Source organism: Vanellus vanellus (genome assembly GCF_965231255.1).
Source record: "Vanellus vanellus genome assembly, chromosome: 12".
Lineage (NCBI taxonomy): Eukaryota > Metazoa > Chordata > Aves > Charadriiformes > Charadriidae > Vanellus > Vanellus vanellus.
This window is the reverse complement of record NC_138917.1, coordinates 10,262,679-10,285,474: the sequence shown is the minus strand read 5'-3', so window position 1 is coordinate 10,285,474 and position 22,796 is coordinate 10,262,679. Positions and strand designations below refer to the sequence as shown.

At 49.3% G+C, this 22,796-nt stretch overlaps 2 protein-coding genes across 2 annotated transcripts in view; one reads left to right on the top strand and one right to left on the bottom strand.

The window, feature by feature from the left end:
• ZC3H18 (zinc finger CCCH-type containing 18) overlaps window positions 1–17,877 on the bottom strand; it is a 50,069-nt gene extending 32,192 nt beyond the window's left edge. Inside the window, exons 1-8 of the mRNA XM_082489523.1 lie at window positions 17,852–17,877; window positions 17,180–17,263; window positions 11,186–11,297; window positions 8,605–9,209; window positions 5,252–5,336; window positions 2,277–2,425; window positions 1,884–1,976; window positions 1,132–1,289 (exon numbers count right to left, since the gene is read on the bottom strand). Coding sequence (XP_082345649.1) covers window positions 1,132–1,289; window positions 1,884–1,976; window positions 2,277–2,425; window positions 5,252–5,336; window positions 8,605–9,209; window positions 11,186–11,210 — 1,115 coding nt within the window. The 5' untranslated portion in view covers window positions 11,211–11,297; window positions 17,180–17,263; window positions 17,852–17,877. The remainder of the gene's footprint in view (window positions 1–1,131; window positions 1,290–1,883; window positions 1,977–2,276; window positions 2,426–5,251; window positions 5,337–8,604; window positions 9,210–11,185; window positions 11,298–17,179; window positions 17,264–17,851) is intronic.
• A 1,717-nt stretch (window positions 17,878–19,594) lies between these two features.
• CIDEC (cell death inducing DFFA like effector c) lies at window positions 19,595–21,666 on the top strand. The gene is made up of 6 exons (XM_082489522.1): window positions 19,595–19,611; window positions 20,166–20,238; window positions 20,413–20,554; window positions 20,653–20,802; window positions 20,978–21,162; window positions 21,282–21,666. The coding sequence occupies exons 2-6, from the start codon at window positions 20,189–20,191 to the stop codon at window positions 21,466–21,468; spliced, it is 714 nt and encodes a 237-aa protein (XP_082345648.1). The 5' UTR covers window positions 19,595–19,611; window positions 20,166–20,188; the 3' UTR covers window positions 21,469–21,666.
• Window positions 21,667–22,796: the final 1,130 nt, after the last annotated feature.

The window sequence follows — 22,796 nt, the reverse complement described above, 5'->3', positions numbered from 1 at the left end:
ATGGTCAACCCACAGAGCACTGGTGATAATATGTCCCAGGCACATCTGAAAGCCTTCTCAGAGGAAGAGAAGACCAAGACACAGACTGATTTCTACACAGGAAAAAATTAATATGGGGCAACTGTTTTGTTACAGTGCCCAGAGCTAAGTAGATAGCTTCTTTTTAAGACAGGGAAAGGAACTGCAGAGTAAATCAAAGTCTAGTGAACAAAAGCTTAACCTGGTCCTTTTCAGACTTTTTTTTGTTTTTGTTTCATTCATTCCAGAATGGACAGAATCAAGTCTTGCAAACACATTCTCTGTAAGTCAGTAGAAATAATCCATAATCTGTACATGTAGGAAGAACAGAGGATGTGTAAGCAAGAGAGAAACAGAGATTCACCTGTATTCCCACAGAATACAAGCCTCTCAAAAATTGTTCTTCCATTCCCTTTCTTGGGTCAAGAACTACTAAGCAAGTCTCTCCAAGCTGACAATTCATCCTTCCACCTTCTTCTGCCTGCTCTTTTGTTTTACATCCTTAAGAAACCAATCACCTAAACACTTAAGTTTAAGGTATTTGCTTTGGCCCTGGCCATGCCCTGGCAGCTAACAAGTTTGCCTTCTGACCAGTGTCTTACTAAGCAAGTTATATGGGACTGGTCAAAATGTTTGTTAAGACCAGCTACTGTGCCAATGCCCTTGCAATTAAAAATCCAGCTGGTCGAGACAGTACAACTGCTGCCCTGAAGCTCTTGGACATTGAGCATACTCCAGCTTTGCAACCCCAGCTTTAGCATTTTAAAACTCTCTGGGTTGGAATAAGAAAAACAAGAGGAAAAAGGTCAGAAGAATGTGCTGACATGAGGCAGACAATGCACAACTAGATAGTGTCCTTGAGGGACAAGTATGCCAACAACATTGAAGGCAGAAAGGCTTAAAGACCACTGTAAAGGAAGGGAGCGTTGAACCAGAGCGAGCAGAGGCAGCTCAAGTTTTTAACCAGTGTACATACTGCTTAATGGAAGTTGTTTCCATTTTCTAAGGTGAGCATTCCTCCAATTTGGAGGAACAAGTTAACTGAAGTCTGCCATACTGCACTACATTTCCCACCCATCTATTCCACGTAGTAAAAAGAAGACTGCATCTTACGCTGGATCTCTGACGTCTCTGGTGATGCGGTAATTCCAGTCACGGAAAAACTCGTTTTCTTTGTCAAATTCACGCTCGTCTTCTCCAATAGTCACAGTGAACCTTTTCTCCTCAAAGTCAGGCTCCTGTTCTTTTCTCATAGTTGCCTTTTTTAATACCTGCCATAACAAAAATAAAAGCATTGTAAAGAGAGAACATTTCTGAGGCAAACGGAAATTGCAGTATTAGAAATCCTTCACTTGGGAGAAACCTGCTGAAGCATTGTTCTTCTGCCCAGGTCTCATGAATGTGCAGGACACTGGAGTTTTCTTGACACAGAAAGTGTAATTCACTATCCCATCAGCTCAGAACAGCAACAGACAGGCAGTAAAAGTTTCACACATGCTAACCCCATTTTCTGCAATGATCAGACGCATGGATCCTATAGGTGCTGGAGGAATAAGCACTGAAGTAAGGGAAATTGGATCAGCTTAAAAAGTTTTGCTTTGTGGAGGGCATGACTTCAGGGCCACAAATGTTCCCTAGCTCATATTAACACAAAAAACCCAAACCTGGATGCCAGCTCCTCTTGACTCTATAACAACTGTGACACAAAACAAGACGCAGTTAACAGGTCAAAAGGCAAAAGGAAGGCTTCATAAAACGTCCAAGAAAATACACGCTCCAAAGAGCTCATCAAGCATCCTGCTCTCAATGAAACTGGCCAGTGGATTTTGGAGACAGTCAGTATACTTCCCGAGGATGCCATTTACCTCTTTAGCATGCCGGAGTCCTCTCTCCCAGGCACTTTCTGTTGGAGGGTCTGGAGGGGGTGGAGGTAAGATTTCATCAACGACTGGCCCTCCCTGTTAGAAAGGTGGGAAGAGAAAGGAGACAGACACTTGACATTAGTTTTAAGTAGCAAACACATGCTTTGTAAACAATTACCCCAGAGTACCTCCAGACACTCCGCATATGTATTAGCGGGACATGGAAAATTATTCCCCTCTACTACTAAATTCAAGATCATCTTTTAAAAATCAGATATCCAATAGGTGTGTTGAATTTTGCAGAAGTATTAGCTCAAACAAAACCTTCACTTCTCCTAGAGCAGGAGACAAAAGCTATGTGTAGAAGCCATAAAGTCACACGAAAGATGTCCATACCCAAGGGTTGGCTGGCATCAGTGGGTGAGGGCCAATAGGAGGAGCACCATTTGGGGAGAAGGGCTCAGGCTTGGAGATCAAGGAGTAGTTTCCTTTGTCATTCACGCCAGGGTGAATAAATCGACAGTTCATGCCCCAAGTACAGTGACCTGTGGAAATACAGTTCTGTTTGTTAGACCCCTGTATGCCTACAGCAAGTGTTTGTTCAGCCCCACAACCATTTAAAACCCATCAAGGAATAATGCTGTTTCAGACATGAGACTTTTCTTCTCTCCAACTTTGTTGAGATTCACCTGTTTTCACACACATGGAAAGACAGTCGCCACCCCCCATCTTCCCAGAGAGGACAAATAGATCCAGTTGCAGATGGATGAACGTACAAGAACCTTATTATGGTGGGGAGAAGGGAGGGACGGCTGTATAAACACCATTAAGCAAATGCAATAATAAGCCCGTGAGGTCTTCAAGTTTTATTAATGACAAACACTTCAAGTTAGGAGCTTTACCTTTTACAGAAAACAATGCATATAACCTGACAGCAAAGAAAGCATCACAGTGCATTCAAAACAAACAGCTCTCTGGCAAGGCACGAAATACATCAAAGCTTTCTCTCCTACTGACTCCGCAGGCCTGCCAGCACAAAGCAGGAAAGGAGACAGCAGAGGAGACGGAGGGCAGCAGACAAATCTGAAGCTGCTCATTAGCTTCAGGTACCACCCCCAAAGAGATGGTAACACTCAGGGGTCTCTAATAGAATACAAAGCCAACTCCCAACTTTAATTTAGCTTGCCTTAGAAACAAACCCCATTTTTTTTTTCTTCCGGCAATTCATCCAACATCAGGCAACAGATATTTTGCAGATTTCCCAGTAGAAAACTGCATCACAAAGTCATCGCTAATTCTGTGCAAGCTCAGACATTGGCACATTGACTTTGGAGGCAATGGAGCAGTTAACACTGCTGTGGATCAAGGAGGAATCCCTGATCTCTGCTGGCTGGGCAACACAACAGAAATTCACACTGCACCTGGGTCCCTGGAAACGCTCCTCATCAGTCCCAGATTAACCATGTTCTTGGTCAGAGGTAACACTGGATGCTTTTGGTTCCGATACCGTCAAATATCAGGAGAGCACAAATCCCTTTGCACCGCACATGATGGAGCAACACATCCTTTCTCAACACCTGAGCACTGGGTGTAGGGGCTGCCAGACACTTACGCAAACACTTACTATTCCTACTGAAGTGTCAAGGCTAATGATTACCCTGACAAGTAAGGGGCCCTGCTACGTATGTCAAGGTGGCTACACATCAAACTACTTCGCTGGAAGGCTTTGCAAGCTATTCATTCATGCCACTGGACACACACAGCCACGTGAGAGCTGCTCAGACACAGTAAGGACAAAAATCTGCATGTCTTCAAGTTCCGAGGTGAGCCGTGCCTGATCTCCCTGGTGGCAATAAAACCTTTAAGGGACAAGAGTGAGTGAGTGTCAACGTTATCTGAACCAACGCCAAATCAAAGAAAAACAACTGCAGCAGGAGATCCTGCAGTCTGAACTTTGACTCAGGCAAATATTTCCATGCTGCATGGAGGTGTACGTCACGCTAAGGATTCAGGAACAAACACCTCTCCTTGCCGAGGGACTTCCCTGTTCCACCATCATCACCAACACATTCGTGGCTCAGCACAGGCAGAAAATTTGATACCGGAAGACATTCAGGAAGTCAAGTACATGATATCTGATGGTCACGTCTCCGGAAAGCCCCTAAGCAGCTCCCTGCATTACGTAGGCCACTGACGCAAGGAGTAAGAGACTCCACCCTGTTCTCCACCCTTCTTTTAATTTCAGATTTTCATAAATTGTTTCAAGGGCAATTGTAAATAAAACCAAGTAAGTGAACAAACACTAAGTGAGATGAAGCTGAAGGAAGAGGAAGAGACCTATAATCAGTTTAAGTAAGAAAACATTTATAAAACCTACTCTTCTACACTAAAAAAAAAAAAAAGCATGACAGTCTAAGATAGCTGCTGTGCAGTTGCACAAATTTGGGGAATGTCCTATTAATAATAATAAAGAAATACAATTGGTTAAATTTAAAAGTCTCAAGTCTCAGGTCTCGTTCTCAGTAAGAAATACTTCTTGACTTCTCACCCCAATTCCTCCCTGACAATCCCAATCACATTTCAGAAATGTGGTATCTGATACAGCACAGAGCAATCTTCCAGCTTGAGGAAAAAGCTTCTATTTACATGAGGATTATTTTTTCCCAGCTGACCATTTCCTCAGCCCAGTGGAAGTACTGGCTACCAGCACATCTCACCATGTCAGGTCCAATGTCACCTCTCGAGCACGCTGGGGTTTCTGGGTTGCTTCTGAAAACAGCTCTACATGAGTTGCTAACACCTGACATAACTACATAAGCAACACAAGAATCTGGTCACCAGACACATCTCCGGGGGCTGCAGCGGCTTGGTGGATGTCAACATGATGTCACACCAATATTTCTTACCAGGAAGTGGTATTTCTAGCCCTATTTTCGATTTTTAAATTTCAAATGTCTTTTAATAACTGGGGAAGTGAGATGGATATGGGCTTGCAAGAAACAATTACATTTTGGCAAGGCATGAGCTTGATAAGAAATAACGAGTATTTGCCACTTTTGTTTTCCACAGAATAACCTCTAAGCAACAGCTGATTGTTAAATCAGCCCCAGCAGTTTTATTCCATGCTGTTTTAAAAACACTAGCAAGTTTTCCTTTATTTGCTTCTATGGGGCTCACCATATTTAGGGCAAAGCAATTTTGCATATTGGCTCTATGTAAATTCAGCATCTGGCCACCAAGGAACAGAAAGGTGACACTGAGGATGCCTGGGGCAGAGTTTATCATGTAGACAGCAGCTTAACAGATACAAAACCAAACAAGAAAAATTACAGCATCTTTGGTTTTCTTCCACCATTACAGCATGTCATTACCTTTCATGAAGAATCGGCAGGTGGGACGTGGCCTCACTTTTCTGTCGCTGGGGTCTTTAACTTCTCCCTCTTCCAAGTCATCATCCTGGAACAGACAGAGAAGCTGACATTTCACGTGGTGCATTTTCTGCAGCGACTTGACATTTCACAATATGGTCAAATATCAGTCACTGAAAACACACCCTGGAGCAAAACACAAGAGAAAAGCAATATAAAGTTACAATAAATACCCCTGAGCATCTTCGCAATGTACTGCTACAAACAGTAAGATGCATCAACTTCACTGTTTCAAAGGTGACTGCAAAACCCTTCAACTGTTATGGATATCTTGGTGCCACACTACAGACCAAGGTTTCAAGGTGTATCATTTTACCCAATGTATGCTTAAAGGCTCAAAATCCACAGCACAGTGGTTAAGCTCTTACACCTCAGCTGAACGAGGCTGGCTGCGCACTTTTAGCTGATGTGAAAGGCAGTTAGAGGCAGCTTCACAGTCTTTTGAGGCAAATGAGCTAAATCACATTGCCTTTCCTTCCCACAGGCTGAGTACACACAGACAGCTACCGCAGCTCCGCTGGCACGGGTAATACCGCTACCTTTCAGAGCCTTTAAACTGTACGTCCGCTACTCAGCACTCGCATCATCCCTGTTTAGTTCAAGCCAGCTCCTTCTGCTCATTGATTTAAAATACACAGTGGTATTCCTGCATCAATGCAATAACCCAATACAGACATCACATACCTATACATCAAGTTCTGAAGGCTTAAAAGAAGTAATTATATAATGCTTCCCCACAACGCCGAGTGACAATCGCGCACGTAAGCTTTTCAGGAAAAAAGTCATACATGTTTCTTCCAGTCCTCTCTGGCAACAACTCAACACCTTCCCTTCTACTCCTCAGCTCCACACGGGAGTTGTGAATCAGCTCTAACAAAACTCTACATTATCCCCAGGCACAGCAGCCCCAGGAAGAAATTCTGGGAAATGGAGGTTGCTTCAAAGATTAACAACCAGTGGGGATGAGCATGAAATAAGTCATGAAACACCTCCAGAAGAAAGTTGCTGAAACTTTGAAGTACCAGCCTTTGCCTTTGTTCTCCAGGGGAAAAAACCTGCCCCAGCTTCATTAGGCTGCACCTGAAAAGTCAAAAGGAGCTAAAAAGAGGTGGCAATGCAGAAGGCAAAGGCATATACAACCAGAGAATTTTCAGAGGTATCTGGCAAGGAAATCAGTTATTTATCCCAAAAGGCATCCTGGCCTTCCCTCAGTCTGCCTCCATTTCACTGCCACAGACGTTTTCAGCATACGAAACACATCTGAAGAGGGAGCATCTGGTGGAGGCCTTCCCTTTGCGTGGCAATCGCAGCAACAGCAGTTGTCTACATGGAAAAGATTAAGAAAGTTATGTACTTTGATCAATTTAGCAGCTGGAAAGGAGGAAAAGCCATCACTCGGCTGTAGATAAACAAAGGACGTACAGAGAGATGAGTTAACAGCCTCTTCTGCTGCATCCCTCTGAGGGCAATACAAGGAGAGCTCTCCTGAACAAGAGCAGATTTTAAAGACTACACGTATATTCAAATCAAAATTTGTATTAATATTCCCCTCCCTCCAAGACAAAACTCAAAGCAGAATAAAATGCAGAGATTTAACAGTTTCCCCAAAGCTGGGGATGGCATTCAACAACGCATGAATGGTATAACCAGCTCAACTCTGCTTCTTTCAAAAGAACCGTGTGAAGTCTTTGCAAATGCTGTACTTGAACAAAAGGGAAAGTATTTATTTCTGTGAGGTCTCCTTGGAATCAGGCAGCTGGGAACCCTGTTATGAGTTAATGTATGAAAACCACAGTACAGATCCATCTTGTGCTTTGTAAGGAGAGCCTCCCAAGAATGCCGTAGACTCTAAAGGAAAGCATTCATATTTTAATCAAGAAGCAGGCATGGAGTCAGGGCTCCAGGAATTCTTTTCCCCTTGCCTGGACTCTCCCACAACATGCTGAAATTACTTCTAACTGAATCAGAAATACACAAAAGTTTCAGAAAATACGTGTTTAACAAAATCACCTGCCAGAATGGGCACAATGAAGAAAAATTACATCACCTTTTTTAAGCGACAGAACTTGTCAAAGCACCATTAGGGTAAAAAATACGCAATATACAACTCTTCAATAAAAAGGGAGCAGGGTATCTCCACAGCGAGGCCCCGCGACCTCCCTGAGCACGTGGCCAGGTCGGCTACACAGCACTGGGGAAGGCAACACCATCTCCCAAGTCTGAACCCTCCCCTCCCTGAATGAGAAGCCCCACCAGTGACCCCATCCACAGTCCACTGCTTCCTTGCCTGGTCACCAGGATATTCCCACAACACTGCCCCAACCTAGTCTAGCTGTGCAGGACCACTTTTTGGCATGGAGAGTGAAGAGCAGAGACAGTCAGGTACTCTGGATCAGCCATTTCTCTACGTGGTGCTTTTCACTAATGCTATTCAGATTCAAGTAGGGTGTCTGCCAGACCAGGAACCCACAGAAGGGTTTCTACTCTACTGCTAGAATTGCCTTGTCCTGTTTTCTTCTGCCTGTAAGAAGGAAACTGTTTTAAGCTGTATTAAATACAACTGCTGTATTGCAGTGCTTCCTACCCAAAGACAAACATGGATAAATAGTGCTATTTGCCCTAATCACTAATGCAATAAAACCCAGTTTTCGATTTTTCTAAAAGGCTGCGTTTGTTCTCAGCTGTGAAACAGCAGCTACTGGGACTGCACAGTCCTGAACACATCACCCAAACCATGCGTAGGGGCTGCCTGGTTAGGCACTTTCCAGAAAGCTCAGCACCCTCCAGACCTCTTCCACATGATTCTAAACAGCTCAGGGCCACGGACTTTCCACACTTACCTGGAGCCCCAAGCACACGGCAGCCACTCTACAGCACCAGTCTCTCAACCTAAACTGATGAGACAGCTTATGAATGCCTAATCCATGGCTAAGTAATTTGCTGTCAGCATCATTCAGAAGTCCTCTGAGAGCTGAGGAAGAATAGTTTCTTAAAGCACTGGAGCCCTTCCATATTCAACGGGAACAAGTCTTATTTCTGATGGCTCTGACAATATTTGGCACAAAGCTTTTCGATCCTACGTGGCACTAGACATTCTACCCACTGAGTTTAGGACTTGGTACATAGTATGGTCTTACCTCCAAAGAAAAAGTGTTACTGGCATACTGGGGACACAGCTAACACAGATATTCATGTCAAAACAAAAGAAGGCACAGCAGTCTAACAGACAAACCTGAAACAGGAGGACAGGTCTCTCCCTGCAGGACTCTGCCCACCTCAGACCAGCTCCTACTTACATCAATTTCTCCATCGTCAATTTCTCCATCATCTTCTTCTTTCTTCTTCTCCTTGAGGGGATCCTGGCCATCCTTTTCATCATCACTTTTACTGCTGGATTTTTTCTCATCTTCATGGGCATCATCTCCTTTCTCCTCTTCCTCATCATCCTCACCAGCAGCTTTCTCACCATCCTCCTCTGCAGCAGCAGCACTTGGTTCCTCAGGAACTTCCTCATCATAGTCCAACTCATGCTCATCTAGTTCACGGGTGACAGAAGATGCTTCATCACCAAGGTCATTTGTCCTGTCTTCTTCCTCTCCTTTGCGAGGCAGAGGGCTCTTCAGCTCCCCGCTCTGCTCATTGTTGTCAGACTCCTGAGACTTGGTTTCACTTAAGCGGTCCTCTTCATCTGAGTGATTCTCCTCTTCACCATGAATCAGTCCCCTGGCTGCTTCCTCCTCCTCCTCTCCCAGGACACTGCCTTGCCCACACTCTCCATCAAGTTCCCGGTCTGAACCACTCTCCTTCAGGACTTCGTCATCGGAAAGTTGCTGGTCCTCTTCATCAGGAGAGCAGGGGTTTCGCTCAGGGCTGTCGGAAACATCCATCAGTACCCAATAGTCTGCAAAGAAAACAACATTTGTTACGGGGAAACAAGCTGGGAAATCAAGAAAGGTTCACCCTGCAGAAATTGTACTCTTGTATTTTACCTCCTAAAGAAGAAAAGGTTGCTTGAGCTCATGAACATGGTTTATCATAGTACCTTCGGAAGGAAATAGAGAGTTTAAACTGCATAAAGAACTGATTCCAATATTGTGCCAGACTAGATAAGTGCGCTACCCTTCACACACAATGATAGAGCTCGAGGCTGGAGTTTCATCTACAAGCTCTAACAGGTGAGGCTGCACAAGGACTCCCACCAAATCACCGTTAGAAATCCCAAGGTAGCCGCCTCACCTCAGGCACAATCAGTAGTGGCATTTCTTCTGTGAACAAGTCAGAACATAAGGCCAGGTTTTCAGGTGTATTTAGTAACTACAAGCACGCATTGCTGTAGATTGCACTGACTCTTGAAGAGGCACAGGAGCACAACTTACAGCGATGCTAGAAAAACAGCCTATATATTTACAGTACTTGTTACACTGCAGCCAGAATAGATATGAAAGGAGTGTATGCATTCATGAAAACTCATGGATTTTTAATCAGGTTTAATTTAGACAGTGCATGTACTGCCATCTAATCTTCACCTGCTTTATACAGTAAAGATTCAAAATTCCTTCAAAGAAGATCAACTTCATAACTGTCTGCACCACACGCTTCTGCTAGAAGCTCAGTATGAACATGTGCTTGGTGTAAGTTAAAAATTAGACATCTGCTTAGAATAAGCATAATAAATGCAAAAGAAAGGGACAAGATGTAAAGCAGGAAAAAAACCCAGCCCATACATCTATTTATTTTACCCCAAACCAAAAAAAATCACCCATTAATTATAGCAGAACTGTCTGACCCAAGGAACTGGTTGAGCTGTCTCCTACTAGGAAGATTACTGGTTGACATCTAGACAAAAGCTCTTGGTAATTAAAAACTCTTACCCTTCGGCTGTGGTCTTTTGCTGTAGCATGTTCTTACCCCTATAAACAACGATGGCAACTCCTTCCTCGCTCCACTCAGCTATAACCAACAGTGCTTGGCTGCCCAAGAAGAGAGCCCAAGCTGAGAAAGGTATCTCAGCAGGTTTTCCAGCACCGAGGCGGCCAACGCTCAGAGAGATAAAAACACCCACCACAGTTCTCCGGTTGTACCAGAGGAACAGTTCAACAGAGGCATCGGCTCCCCTCAAGGTGGCACTTTTCCAAGGGACTAAATTCACTGTTTCAGTATATGCCACCTCCTCCTCCAAACCCAAAAGTCCATATAGGAACAAGCTTGGGCAGCCATCAGACAGAAATGAAAAGCAAAAGACAAACTCAAGGCTTACAGAAGCATATTTAGGGCTAAAGAAAAGCCACTGAGTTACAAATCAACAGGATTGCTTCACTGTATCATATTTTACTTCAGCTGCTCCTACCTACAACCTCCCTGCAAGCACGTTTACTGCTGATGCAATAAAAACATGGCATAAGTGACCAGATTTTTACCTGTTATTTTTAAGACCCTTGGAGCAGAAATGCTACAAATACAAGACTCTGGTAGCTCCTTTAAACACATCCAGCAATCCTTTATGAAATAAAAGTTATTAGCACTAGGCAGCTCTGCGCTACTTAACCTTTTTGTGACTCGCCCCGTCACTCTTCTCTGCTATGCTCCTCTGACTGGTTCTGCATAGTAAAGGTTATTATTTACCATCAAAGAGCAAGAACAGACAGGCAGAAGGCACAGCAACCACAGCATCCAAACAGACTGCCATGCACTGTAAACACGACCAACGCAAATCGAAGTCTTCACAGCATCTGAAACCCAAAACATTTTGATAATGACAGAATTGGGGATCTCAGTGCTGAAATACAGCAGGAGGGTAAGCGCAGAGAACATGCAGCGACTCTGCTGTGTGTTAAGAGCCCATGCCTGGAAATCAGGAAGACATTACAACTTCGTTACCCGTGCCACTCATCTGCTTCTTCATAAACTTGCCAGGACCGGGGCTGTTGTATTTATGTCTTGTACACTGCCAGATGTACCGTCATCCCTGAGATAACATCTCTTGCCTTTGCTGCAGTGAAGACATTATTAGCTGGTATTTGCAGCAAACTCTCAAGATGAAAGTCACACTTGAGAAAATGCTGCTCATTATACTATGGGAGGTCTGCAGAGAAGGAGCTAAGAATATTTCTCAAAAATAAAAAAGAAAAAGCACTCCCAGAAGTAGTACAAGCATATGCGTTAGTACCCAACAACTTTCCTCTCTTTCCAAGTCTTCAAAGCCCTGCACAAATATTAGCTAATGGATAAATGAAAGGATGATCTAAACATTCAACAGGGCCCTGAGAAGCAAGAGAGTCACATTTTGACCTTCCCACCAGCTACTCATTTTTTCGCTCATTTGAAGAAGTTTGCTCTTGCTCACAACCAAAGTTGTGATGTTACTGAAAAATTAAAAGCCAAATTAAAAGACAGCAACTGCCTCCTGGTGATAGTGGCTCTGGGCAGTTAAATAGAATGTAATCTGAAACAAATTATATTCTTACTGAGTATATAACGGTTGATGCTGAGTTCATAAATGCTTGCACAAATTGTTACTGGCTTTAAGAGCAAGTTTACAGCAGTAATTTTAATTGCCTAAGTGCCTGAGAAGTTACACTTTGCGTGCATGTAGAACAACTTAGTGTATTACATCTGAAAGGTCAGCCTTAAGAGGCCAGTAGAAATATATAAGCTGTCAAGTGCAGATGTATTCAGGAAATTTGTTTTCTGATTTCTTGCAAATAAGCAGCACCAAAGAAAAAGCATTTAAGTGAACCAAATGCCTTTCTGCATTTGACATCGAGACCTTTAGAGTGATGGGGGAAAACAAATATGAATGCATTCTCACCACCAGCTAAGGTGATAAGTATAAAATATTCACCTCCACTAGCAGCTATTAAAGTTATTATAAAAATCAGTGCATCTATCAGTTACAGTAATTTCCTATTAATTTCCATCAGCAGAAATTATAAGAAATACATTAAATGACAGCCCAATTGAAAAGAGTTCATAAAATCCAGGCAGTCCATTTTTGATGAGTATTTCCCTGCAAGTTTCCCTTTGGTCACAGGCCTTATGCCCTTCAAGGCACCTCTATCTGCACAGGCAGCGAAGAAATGCACAAAAGCACTTATAGACCTCCTACACCACCTCTTACACTGAATGATTCCAGTGAGAGCCACAGTTCAGCCATTTTTCAAGGGCTACAGCTCCAAGTTCACCAGTAGGCAAGAAAAGATACCCCAAGACCAAGGAGTCAGAGTTTTGGCTTCAATCTCATGTGCAACTGCATGGGAATGCCCCAAAGCAAGCCCATGGCATGCAAAGGTGAAATGAGAAGCGGAAAAAAAAACCCAGAGAGATGGAAATGCTATCTTGTCCTGTTCCATCCTTAATCTGACAGTTTTCATTTCTGCTGCATGATGAACAAGTTACTACTCTAGCAGCCATCCAGAAGTTAGGCTAGTCTCCCTCACTCACTGTCACAGCAACTCTTCCTGCAACAGGGGAGATGAAGACAATAACGTGCCCTCCAGCTATTCCTTAGTCCTGTGCAGCCCCAAGGCTCCGAGCTCAGTAGGAGAGCAAGGGAAGAAGGTGCAGCATCCCAATAACAGCTTTCTGGCAACAGCAATGTTGCAGAGGCACAGTCTGAGATGGGATGCCTTATCACTGAGCTAATCAGTATAACCTGTGGTCACTCATTTGCAGAAAAAAGAAATAATTGAATGTTATGAAAGAGTATCAAAGTAAGAATTTTGTGAAGTGCTAGAGTACTTGTTATAGTCACTCCAACTTCCTTTCAAGCTCCAAAAGATTTATTCTTTGCATGTAGCAAGTTTAACTACAGTTTAAAGTGCACATCCCAAGCTGCCTCGGAATAATCTGCAAATCACAGCTTATCCCAAATCTCTGCAATCCTGCAAGGGTTTTTTGAGGTGTTTTTTGGGGGATGATGCTTGTTTTTTTTTTTTTATTTGGGCTTTTTTGCTTTCCACTCTCCTTTAGTTACACGTACAGGCAAATACCAGAAAAATCTAAGAAAAATGACTACATGGAAGAATATCAAATTGAGCAACACTGACATAAGTGGTACAGCAGAAATCCACATGTTTTATCCCTCATCATAAGCTTGGAGTTTGTGTGCCTTAAAACCAAACGAGTTTTTTACTGTCTCCAAAACCAGTTATAAAAGCAAAAAATTAACTTCTAACCTACAGATAAGATTGTTTGACTTGTAGCTTAGGATGATGGGGCAAGAACAAGATATATAATAATACTTCTCATTTAGTAGTGTTTTATCTTCAGAGATGTCTTTAAAATTGCAGGCAGTTGAGGTAAAGCCGACTTGGTCTAAGCTGCAAAACATTCTATTACAAAACTGATTTGATTTGCACAAAGTGCGTCAAATTTTCATTTTCTGCATGTCTGAAGCAGACTAGTTCAGAACAGGTCACTAAGTGTTTCAGACGAGGCTTACAAAACCCTCACTGCCAGGCTAAACAAGTTGGTACAGCCTTTCCATCGAGAGGCTTAGGAGCAAATGCAATAGTAGGGTGCACTTGCAGCCAAAAGTGTGTCTTTTACTGTCTCTAGAATCACTTGTGCTTGCCTCATTGAGTTGAAAACCCCTCAAAAGCAGCTCACACATTCTCAGTAAAGAAACTGAGTATTTGGTAGCTAAACTTTCCAGCCATCCCACCTGCAGTAAGCACATGCCATCCTCCCAGGTGTGAACCAGATGGTACTTACTGTCCCCACAGATAACACTCAGGTCTAGCAAAACCTTCCCTCCAGCTGCTCCTTTTGGGTCCTCATGTCCTTATTGTTGGCTTGCAATGTTCCTGCCAGTGCTGTGAGCCAGCAGTATTAAAGACAGTCTACCAAAAATACAAAGTGAAGAAATCCCCTAAATAAGAGGCCTGGGGCTTTATCCTCCTGTTTTCAATGGCAGTACCTTCGCATCACGCTCAGCAGCCCAGGCAGAACCCAACTGCATTCAGCTACACCTGTGAACACCTGGCAGTTTTTGCAAACTTAAGTTTGACCCTTTGGTCACCACCTATCTAGAAATGATGGAGAGCACTCTGAAGAGACATGCCTAGCATCATCTAGGAGCTGGATGAAAAAGGCTAGAACAGCCTGGTGTCCTAGGAGACATTTGGCTGCAATAATACGCAGCTTTCTTCAGCACAAACCTGCCTTCTTTCCCCGCAGCCCCTCAACTCACTCCCTGTACGCGCACAGGCGGCCGGAAGAGGCACAGCACACTTGTTCAGCTCACAGCCCTGACTTGCCTCCAAGATGGCCCATTTACACACAGAATCGGGTCTCGTGGAAAAAAGCAGCTTTTAGTTACACAATACATATGCAACAAGAGGTAGTGCTGAAGTTTCACAGACTGAGCTCTGGAATTTTTCAAATTAAGGAAAGAAGCATTAGCTAATTCTTAACTTTGTCAGTGTTTCATGGCTTGCATACAGTGGAACAGAGATGCTCCTTCTAAGCTAGGCATTTGTGTGGCTGTTCTCACCTGCAAAGACTTGGATGCAATAATGAAGGGGCCCATCTTGCTCTCTGTTCCCATTTAAGTCTCATAGCCTTACTGCAAAACTTTTAAAATTACACAGATTCCTCCCCACCCTCACACACAGGTAAAGAAGGCACTGTACATTGAGGAGGTGTTGGGGAAATTTAAATTCATCTGTTTCAGCCACCTTATAATATATTTTTTTCCAAAGCTTAATGATAGCTAGTTTTAGTCTGTGGTCACACGCGTATCTCGGACACTACTCCAAGGCAGTGCAGCATTTCACTGATGCGCTTTCTGGGCCTGTGGCTCTTAAAAGTGCCTATTGCTGCCTGGAGGCTCAAATTCTGTTTCTACGCCGTGCTGTTTTCAAATAGAACCCACGAAAAGCTTGAGCAGCATCTTCAGTTAAGCCAACAAAGTTAAGCTTTGTGCACAACTAACTGACTTGCTGCTGTAGGTAGTATCTTGGGAGCAAACAAACTGGAACTAGAAGGGAAAGGAAGGCAGCTTACTCTAACCCACAGCAGTACCTATAGGATAAAGCTGTAAGTTAAGACAGGATTTGAAACAGCCACCAAGTCAAAAATACTCCCAGCAAGCATTATTTCCGTTCATTAAATTCCTCCCTCCAAGGATGAGCCTTTATATGGTGCCAAAAAAAGCTTTTTCCAAGTGAACAAGGAAAACACCTTGGATATAGTACGGGAACCAACAGCTCAGACAATCCCAGCACCTTCAGTAGCAGGAAGGCACTGAGTACCCTACAGAAAACAGGAGCTTCAATCTTGAAATCCTATAAATTGTCAGTCAGATGGCAAGAATCGAGCTTATACCCCCTCAGCAGAGAATTTGCAGCTCCTGGGGTGTTCATGGGACAAACCGCAGGGCAGAAGCCAAGGAAGGAAGCAAGGAACCTCTTTTTTTCAGGCAGAAATCTCTGTGACAGCAAAAAGTGTTTTTTCTCTTTTCTAATAGGCAAACAGCTTGATGCAAAATCAAAGCATTTCCATTAATCAGATACACGAAAACCAGGGGTTAATGCAGAACAGAAAGGTTCTGGAACATGGTCTAAGTCAAGCCACGAGGATGGGTGAAGAATGATGAGTGAGTTGAGGAGAATGAATGGGAAATAGTGCTGATAGGGCAGTTGAAAAGAGAAAAAAAAAAAACCCACAAAAAGATTTTTGGAACAAAGAACTGGAAAACAAAAGCAAAAGGGAAGCTATAGGCAGGAACCACAATGGGGAAAAAATATGGAAGAGTAGTGACAACAGGAGAAGGAAATAAAAGGAGCATCATGTAAAACTGAAAAGACACGTAGAACAAAAGCAAAGTCCCCAGTCCTTTACTTTGAATGAAACTATGGTCATTAACAGGGTTAATTAACTAAATACACACTTATCTGCCATCCTTAGAGAAGCACTGACTTTGAAAATGCATAGCAAACTTAAATTACCTAGCAGCTGTCAGGGAAGCTTTTAATGCAGAAAACTGAGACGCCTTTTGGTCTTAATTTAAGAGAACTGTTTGGTGACAACCATCTTCAGCCAGCCGATTTTTAAAGAAATGCTCAGAGAGCCCTGATTCAGAATGCTAACCACTGTTTTCTGTCAGGCAGACTTTGGGACCGAAACTTGAAAAGAAACAGTGCTGTAAGCAGCTGGAGTTTGTTTTCATAGTGTAGCTGATTTTCCTATTGCTGGAGCACACACAGCTCTTCCTGCAGCTCTCCACTGGCAAATGCTAATTTTGAATTATCAGTGCCTTGGTCCCACCACGGAAAACAAGTACAATTATACCTGCATTCTGCAGGATTCGTGGATGATCAGACTCAAGAGGCTAACTTTACTCAGAACATTGGATCAGCAGTCTTGCAAAGAGTCAGCTTGACTAGACCATGACCCTTTAATCTAGGCAAACCTTAGGAAGATCAGTAGAAAGAATTCACACCTTGGAGGTGCTGCTCTTGCTACAGTCAAAGCAACTGTTAACAGTTGTTTCAGAAGAGATGGGCTACCAATGGCAGCAAAAGCAAATACTGTTAGCACGGATGCCAAAAGGAAAGCTCTGAGAAGAGACAGCCCTGCTGAGGCAACTCATGGCGGGAATTTAAACCATCTGCAGCAGCTACGTGTTAGAGCGCTTGCAAACACAATGGCAGCTCTGAGCAGAGAGGAGCGCCTCTCAGCTCCTGCTGCGCTGGGTGGACAACACAGTGTTACATGGGTGATGCACCCATCCATCACAGAACAGACCCCCCGTGGGGTGATGTACCCATCCACCCATCACAGGACAGACCCCCATGTGCAGCTGGTGCTGCTGTGGGTTCCTGGCCCTTCCCCTCACCCCAGCCCCCGCTCCCCCCACACCTCCCTTACCTCACAGGGCCTCCTGCCAGGCTGAGGTCCTTCTGCTGTGCCCCCCGGGCCAAGGCTGCTGGAGCTCTCTCTGATCCCACCTGCCTGGGGAGGGAGGGAGGACAATCAGAGCTGCCAGCACCCCTGGGGTTGCACCACTCCCCAGAATACCCTCCAGAAGGCAAGCTAACCCACCATGGCACCCCTAGTTAAGACTATCCCCTTCCGTAACACCCACACAAAACTAAGCCTCCCCCTAATTTGCTGCTGCCCCCTTCCCATCCCCATCATCCCCCAATTTAGCTGATGCTGCCCCTCCTCAGCATCCCCCCGCGCAAAGTAAGGCTGCACCTCTGTGCACCTGCACCAAACGGGGCGGCCCTCCCCAGATACCCCCTAAAACTAAGGGCTCCCCACCCCATGTAGCCCCCCGTCCACACGCCGACGACCCCCCACCAGGGGCTGCCCTCCCCAACCAGGGCTGCCGCCCTCCCATCGTCTCCAACTGCCGCTTCCCTCCCCTGATTCCCCCTTCCCAAACCGGCCCCCCCCGCCCGCGCTGGGCCCGCCCCCCCCATTCCCAACGAGAGCCGCCCCTCCCTTCCCAGCACCCCCACCGTGGGATGCCCGCCCCCCTCCCCTCCCCGGGGATGCCCCCACTCCCCAGCATCCCCCGCCGGGCCTCCACCCCACCTGAAGCCGCCTCCACAATACCACAGCCGCTTCCCCCCCTCCCCGGTTCCGCCGGCGCTCGGGCCCGCCCCCCCTCCCCGGCGCTAGGCCGCAGCCGGCGCCCGCCGAGCGCGGCCGTGCGGGCAGCAGCTCACCTGGGCGGGCGGACCGGACCGGGCCGGGCCGGCTTGTGAGGGGGGTGGGGGTGGGGTGAGGCGGGGGCGGGGAAGGGGGGGGGGTGGCGAAGCGGTGGCAGCGGCTGCGGCGCGGGACGGGACCGGGCCTTCTACTCGCGGCGGCGCAGGGCGGCCATGGCGTGACGTCATCGAGGCGCGCCGGCCCGCGCGCCAGGGGGAGGGGAGGGAGGGAGGAGAGGGAGGAGAGGGGAGGGGCGGGGCGGGCGAGCGGGCGCGCTCCCCTCTCCACTCCCCTTCCCGCGCGCGCCGCCGGCCCGGCCGCGCCTTAAAGGGGACGGGCTCACGTTGGCACATAACCGCCACGCGTGTGCACGTGCAGAAACACGCGAACGCGCATGGACGCACAGTGACCCACACGTAAATGCGCGTACGTAGGCACTCGCGGAGGCACAGATGCGCGCGAATGCGCAGCGGGATACGGCTGTGCGTGGGGATGCGCCCGCACGCGTGGAGGAACGCGTAAATGCGTATGTGCACTCGCACACAAACATGCCGGCGGCGAGGGCTGATGGCCGCCGGGTGCCGCCAGCCCCCTTCCCCGCCTTCACACCCCCCACCCAGCCCGGACGGCGCTGCGGGCGCTGCTCCGGCTCTCGCCAACGCCAACGGGAGCAAGCGCCAGCGGCCTGAGTGTCGTGGCGGGTCCCTGCCAGCCTGTTCAGCGCCCTCCTCATTAACCAAAGTGTTAATGAGCTACCCTCATTAGTGCTCCCAGCTGCCAGGCTGCCTGGGCATCTCCCTCCCCCGGGGGCTGCTGCCCATGCTGGGTGCATGCCCGCGGGGCTTTAGCCATGCCTGACCTCCGGGTCCTCCACCTGATCTGCCCCAGGGCCACCGCTTTTGCAGGATCCCGATGCCTGCGGCTCCTTGCCCAGCCCAGGATGTGGCCCCGCACCCTGGGGGAGCTCAGCACCGTTGTGGCCCAGCTGCCTGGTGCCCCGCCTCAGCATCCTCTGCAGCAGCCCCGAGCCCCGTGGTCCGGGGCCACCAGCCCCCCCCCAGTCACCCCACTGCAGCCCGCTCTGCTGCAGCTCGCCTGGGAGCCATGGCCACTCCTTCCCCTCCAGCTGGCCAGGCCCCAACCACGCTTTGGCAACCCCGGGGCACCAAACACCGTGCCCCTTGCCTCCACTGTCGCAACAGCCCCTGGGGCCTCTCGCCCTTCCCAGCTCTCCAGCCTGTGGCCAAATTCAGCCCCGGGAGGCGCAGAAGAGATGTCCCAGAGATGTAAAACTCCCAGGAGGCTGCTTACTGGGGGCACTGGGAGGGGTCTCACTGGGAGCACTGGGAGGAGCAGTGCTCGAGCAGCCCGTGGGTTGCCGGCAGGTTTGGGCTGGAGGATGCTCCCTTGGGGCAGCCCCGGGGATGCTCCTTCATCACCCCAGCGCAGCGGTCCTGGGCAGCAGTGCCAGGCTGGCCCCGCCCCCTGCATTGGCCACGCCCCTTGTGCCAGCAGACCAGGAGGGGATTGGCTGAGGCAGGAGGGGTGGGGCTGGGTGAGTGATGTCTTTGGGTGTCAGGTATATAAGGTGAGGTGGGGTGGGCAAGAGTCATTTGGTGGGGAGGTGTTGGTGTCTGCTGGAGGTGAGTGGGGATGGGGATGGGGATGGGGATGGGGATGGGGATGGGGATGGGGATGGGGATGGGGATGGGGATGGGGATGGGGATGGGGATGGGGATGGGGATGGGGATGGGGATGGGGATGGGGATGGGGATGGTCTACATCTACAGAACCCTCCCAGTAGGCTCCTGTCTAGAAATGTTCTTGGAGTGACAGGGTTGGGATCGCCACTGTGGGTGCCCCTGACCCCCAAACCCCTTGTTGCCCCCCGATGAGCAGGCATGAGGGCGCAGCCCCGTGCCTGTGTCTCACCTTTGCTCCAGCGCTGACTCAGGGTCCCACGTGCCGCTTTGCGCAAGAGCCGTGCTGGCAGGCAGACTCTACCCGGGCGGCTGCCACCAGCCTGGTCCTGGCCAAAGGGCAGGCACAGCCCCTCTGTAAAGGCAGCTGTATCCGGATGCCGGCTCACCTCTGTGCCGGAGCTGAGCAGAGAAGGTGCTGGTGGGAAGGGGTGTCCTGGGGTGGAGAGGAGCTGGAGACCACCCCTGCCCGGGGCTGAATCCTTCCTCCCCAGCAGGCTGGACTGTACTCCTTGCAAAGATGGATTATGCCAAGTCCCTGAGCCTGCGCCTGGCTGCCCCCGTCTCCAAGTAAGTACTGGGGAGTCACCAGCCCTGGGGTGGGGGACATCAGAGCCCTCCCTGCTTTAGCCACTCTTGGCCCCCTGGGTGGATGCGCTGCTCACCACTGGGACCTGGGGGGCTGGCACTGTCTGGGACTGGCGGAGGGTCTCAGGATACCCCGATCCCTCTATCCCTCTCCAGATGTGTCTCGGCAAGTGCCTCCATGACCCAGCAGCTGCTGTCAAGCCCAGCCCCGCGGCCCCGACCCTACCGTGTCTGCAACTGGGACCGCAGTCTGCGCAAGGGCATCATGGCACGCAGCCTCGCTGAGCTGCTGCACCAGGTGAGCTGGGGGCTGTCTGTCTGACTGCCCATGGGCTGTCCATCCACCCAAGTGGGTGGTGGGCTGGCCTCCCCCACTCACTCCCAGCACCCTTGCAGGCTCAGAGCGCTCTTCTCGCCCCGGGTCCTGTCTCGCTGGTGCTGGATGAAGATGGAACTGTGGTGGAGACAGAGGCTTTCTTCCGGACACTGGAGGAGGGCACGGTGCTGATGGCCCTGAGCAAGGGGCAGACCTGGGCTGCCTCCAAGGTGAGTGTGCCCTTGGGTGGCAGGGGCCTGGTTTGTCCCATCTGCATCCCTGGTTTGTCCCATCTGCATCCCACATCGGGATCAGTGGGGAGATGATGCCGGGCTGGGTGGTATCTGGGGTGCTGGGTGAGGTGCGACCAGGAGGGTGGGTAACCCTGGTCCTGGTCTCCGCTAGACGCCTGGCTACCAGCTGAGCCTGTCCCGCAAGCCCCCTCGGAGGATCGATATTGCCTGCGTCACCTTTGACCTCTACAAGACCAACCCGCGGGACCTGGGCTGCCTCAATGTCAAAGCCACACTCTATGGCACCTACAGCATGTCCTATGACCTGCGCTGCTACGGGGCCAAGCGGCTGATGAAGTGAGTGCTGGGGGGGGGCTGGAGATGGAGAGGAGATGCTGCTGTGGGGACCAGCCCTCACTGCTCATACCCTCTATGAGGTGCGAGGAGGGATGCTCACACCTTTCCTCTCTGCTTAGGGAAGCCCTGCGCTGGACGCTCTTCACCATGCAGGCCACCGGCCACGTCCTGCTCGGCACCTCCTGCTACATGCAGCAGCTCCTGGATGCCACAGAGGAGCCGAAGGAGGCTGAGAGCAGCCCAGCACTGCAGAGCCTCCTGCCCTGCAGCCTCCCGCCCCTGCCCCGCGGGAAGATGCTGCAGTGAGGGTTGGGTGCCCTGTTACCTCTCCTCAGTCACCCCCCCACCCCCCCCCAATCCCCGGGAGGGGGGGTGTCCCAGTATGCTGCTAGGTCAATGCCTGCGGGGAGGCTGCCACGGTGCCTGGCACAGCCCCTCCTCGCGCCCTGCTGGCTGAGCATGGCCAGCTCTCCTCTGTAATATCTACTACTCTGTAAATATATTTATTTAAGTAAAGCTCTACTGACTTCAGCCGCATCTCATCTCTCTTTTGCTGGGGGGGGGGGGGGGGGAGACGACTCGGCCCCTTGCCCCACTTGGTGTACTGGGGGTGGTGCAAGAGTAGGCAAGGAGAGGACCTGTCGCAAGCAGCTCCCCAAGGGAGCCGCTGCCTTTGTCCTCCTCCCTGTCCCCCCCCAGTGCCCTGCCTGGCCGAGACCCCGTCCTGGCACTGCAGGCAAGCCACGAGGCGGGCATGGTGTAGAAGGGTTCCTTCGCCCCAAACCCAGTTGCCCAGGGCAGTTGCCCAAAGCTGCTTCTTGCTCTATTTAAAGGGCCAAAAGGTGTCCCAACCCTCCCAGCGCAGCTGCTTGGGACCCCGACTGTGCCATTGGCACCTGGAGCAGGACTGGCAGAGAGGGATGCGCCTCTCTTGCACTGCCGGTGGGTGTTTTAGCCCCTGGGGGTCCTTGGTCCCCCCCACCCCCCCCTTGGCAGCCCTGCGCAGGGGCAGCGGCTGCAGCCCCAGCCTTGCACAACCCCGTGGGCTGCTGCTGCCCCGGCCACGTCCCCCGGGGACTGCAACTGCCCTGCAGCTCCAGGGAGACCAGACTGGGAAACAAAACCACAGCCTGGGCGACACTGGGCTGTACTGACCTGGCAGCTGAGTGGGAGGTGGGGAGCCCAAACTGGGTCCCTCAAGTGCAAGCCCTGCCAGCCAGGGTGGGCAAGCTGGGACAGAGGGAAATCACCCACCGCCCACCTGTGCTGTACTGGGAACCACTGGGATGAGGCACAGGGAAGTGAAGCCATGTTCCAGGGGCGCTTAGGGGCGCGCCCCCCCCCATGTGATGTACCGCAGGGGACGTGGGACCTGAGCCACACTTACCTGGGGACCCCACTGCAGGAGTCTGGGGCTCCAGCGTGGGAACAGCCACCGTGGAGGAGAGCAGAGCCGGGCTCGGGGCAGCACAACCCACCTGAGGCTGTGGGGGCTTCATTAGCCAGATAATTAACCAGCCATCAGCCTGCAGCCCAGCACCAGCTGGAGCCCAGCCTGGGGGTTGGCAGCAGTATGGCCCTGTGGCACAGACGTGTGACAGCCGGGCTGAGGCGGGTGCCACCGAGGGGTGCCA

Excerpts from the sequence above, each read along its gene's own strand:
- CIDEC (XM_082489522.1), top strand. The coding sequence starts at position 20,189 with ATGGATTATGCCAAGTCCCTGAGCCTGCGCCTGGCTGCCCCCGTCTCC. Across the intron at positions 20,239-20,412 it reads CTGGCTGCCCCCGTCTCCAA|ATGTGTCTCGGCAAGTGCCT; the intron begins GTAAGTACTGGG and ends ATCCCTCTCCAG. Across the intron at positions 21,163-21,281 it reads GGGGCCAAGCGGCTGATGAA|GGAAGCCCTGCGCTGGACGC; the intron begins GTGAGTGCTGGG and ends CTCTCTGCTTAG.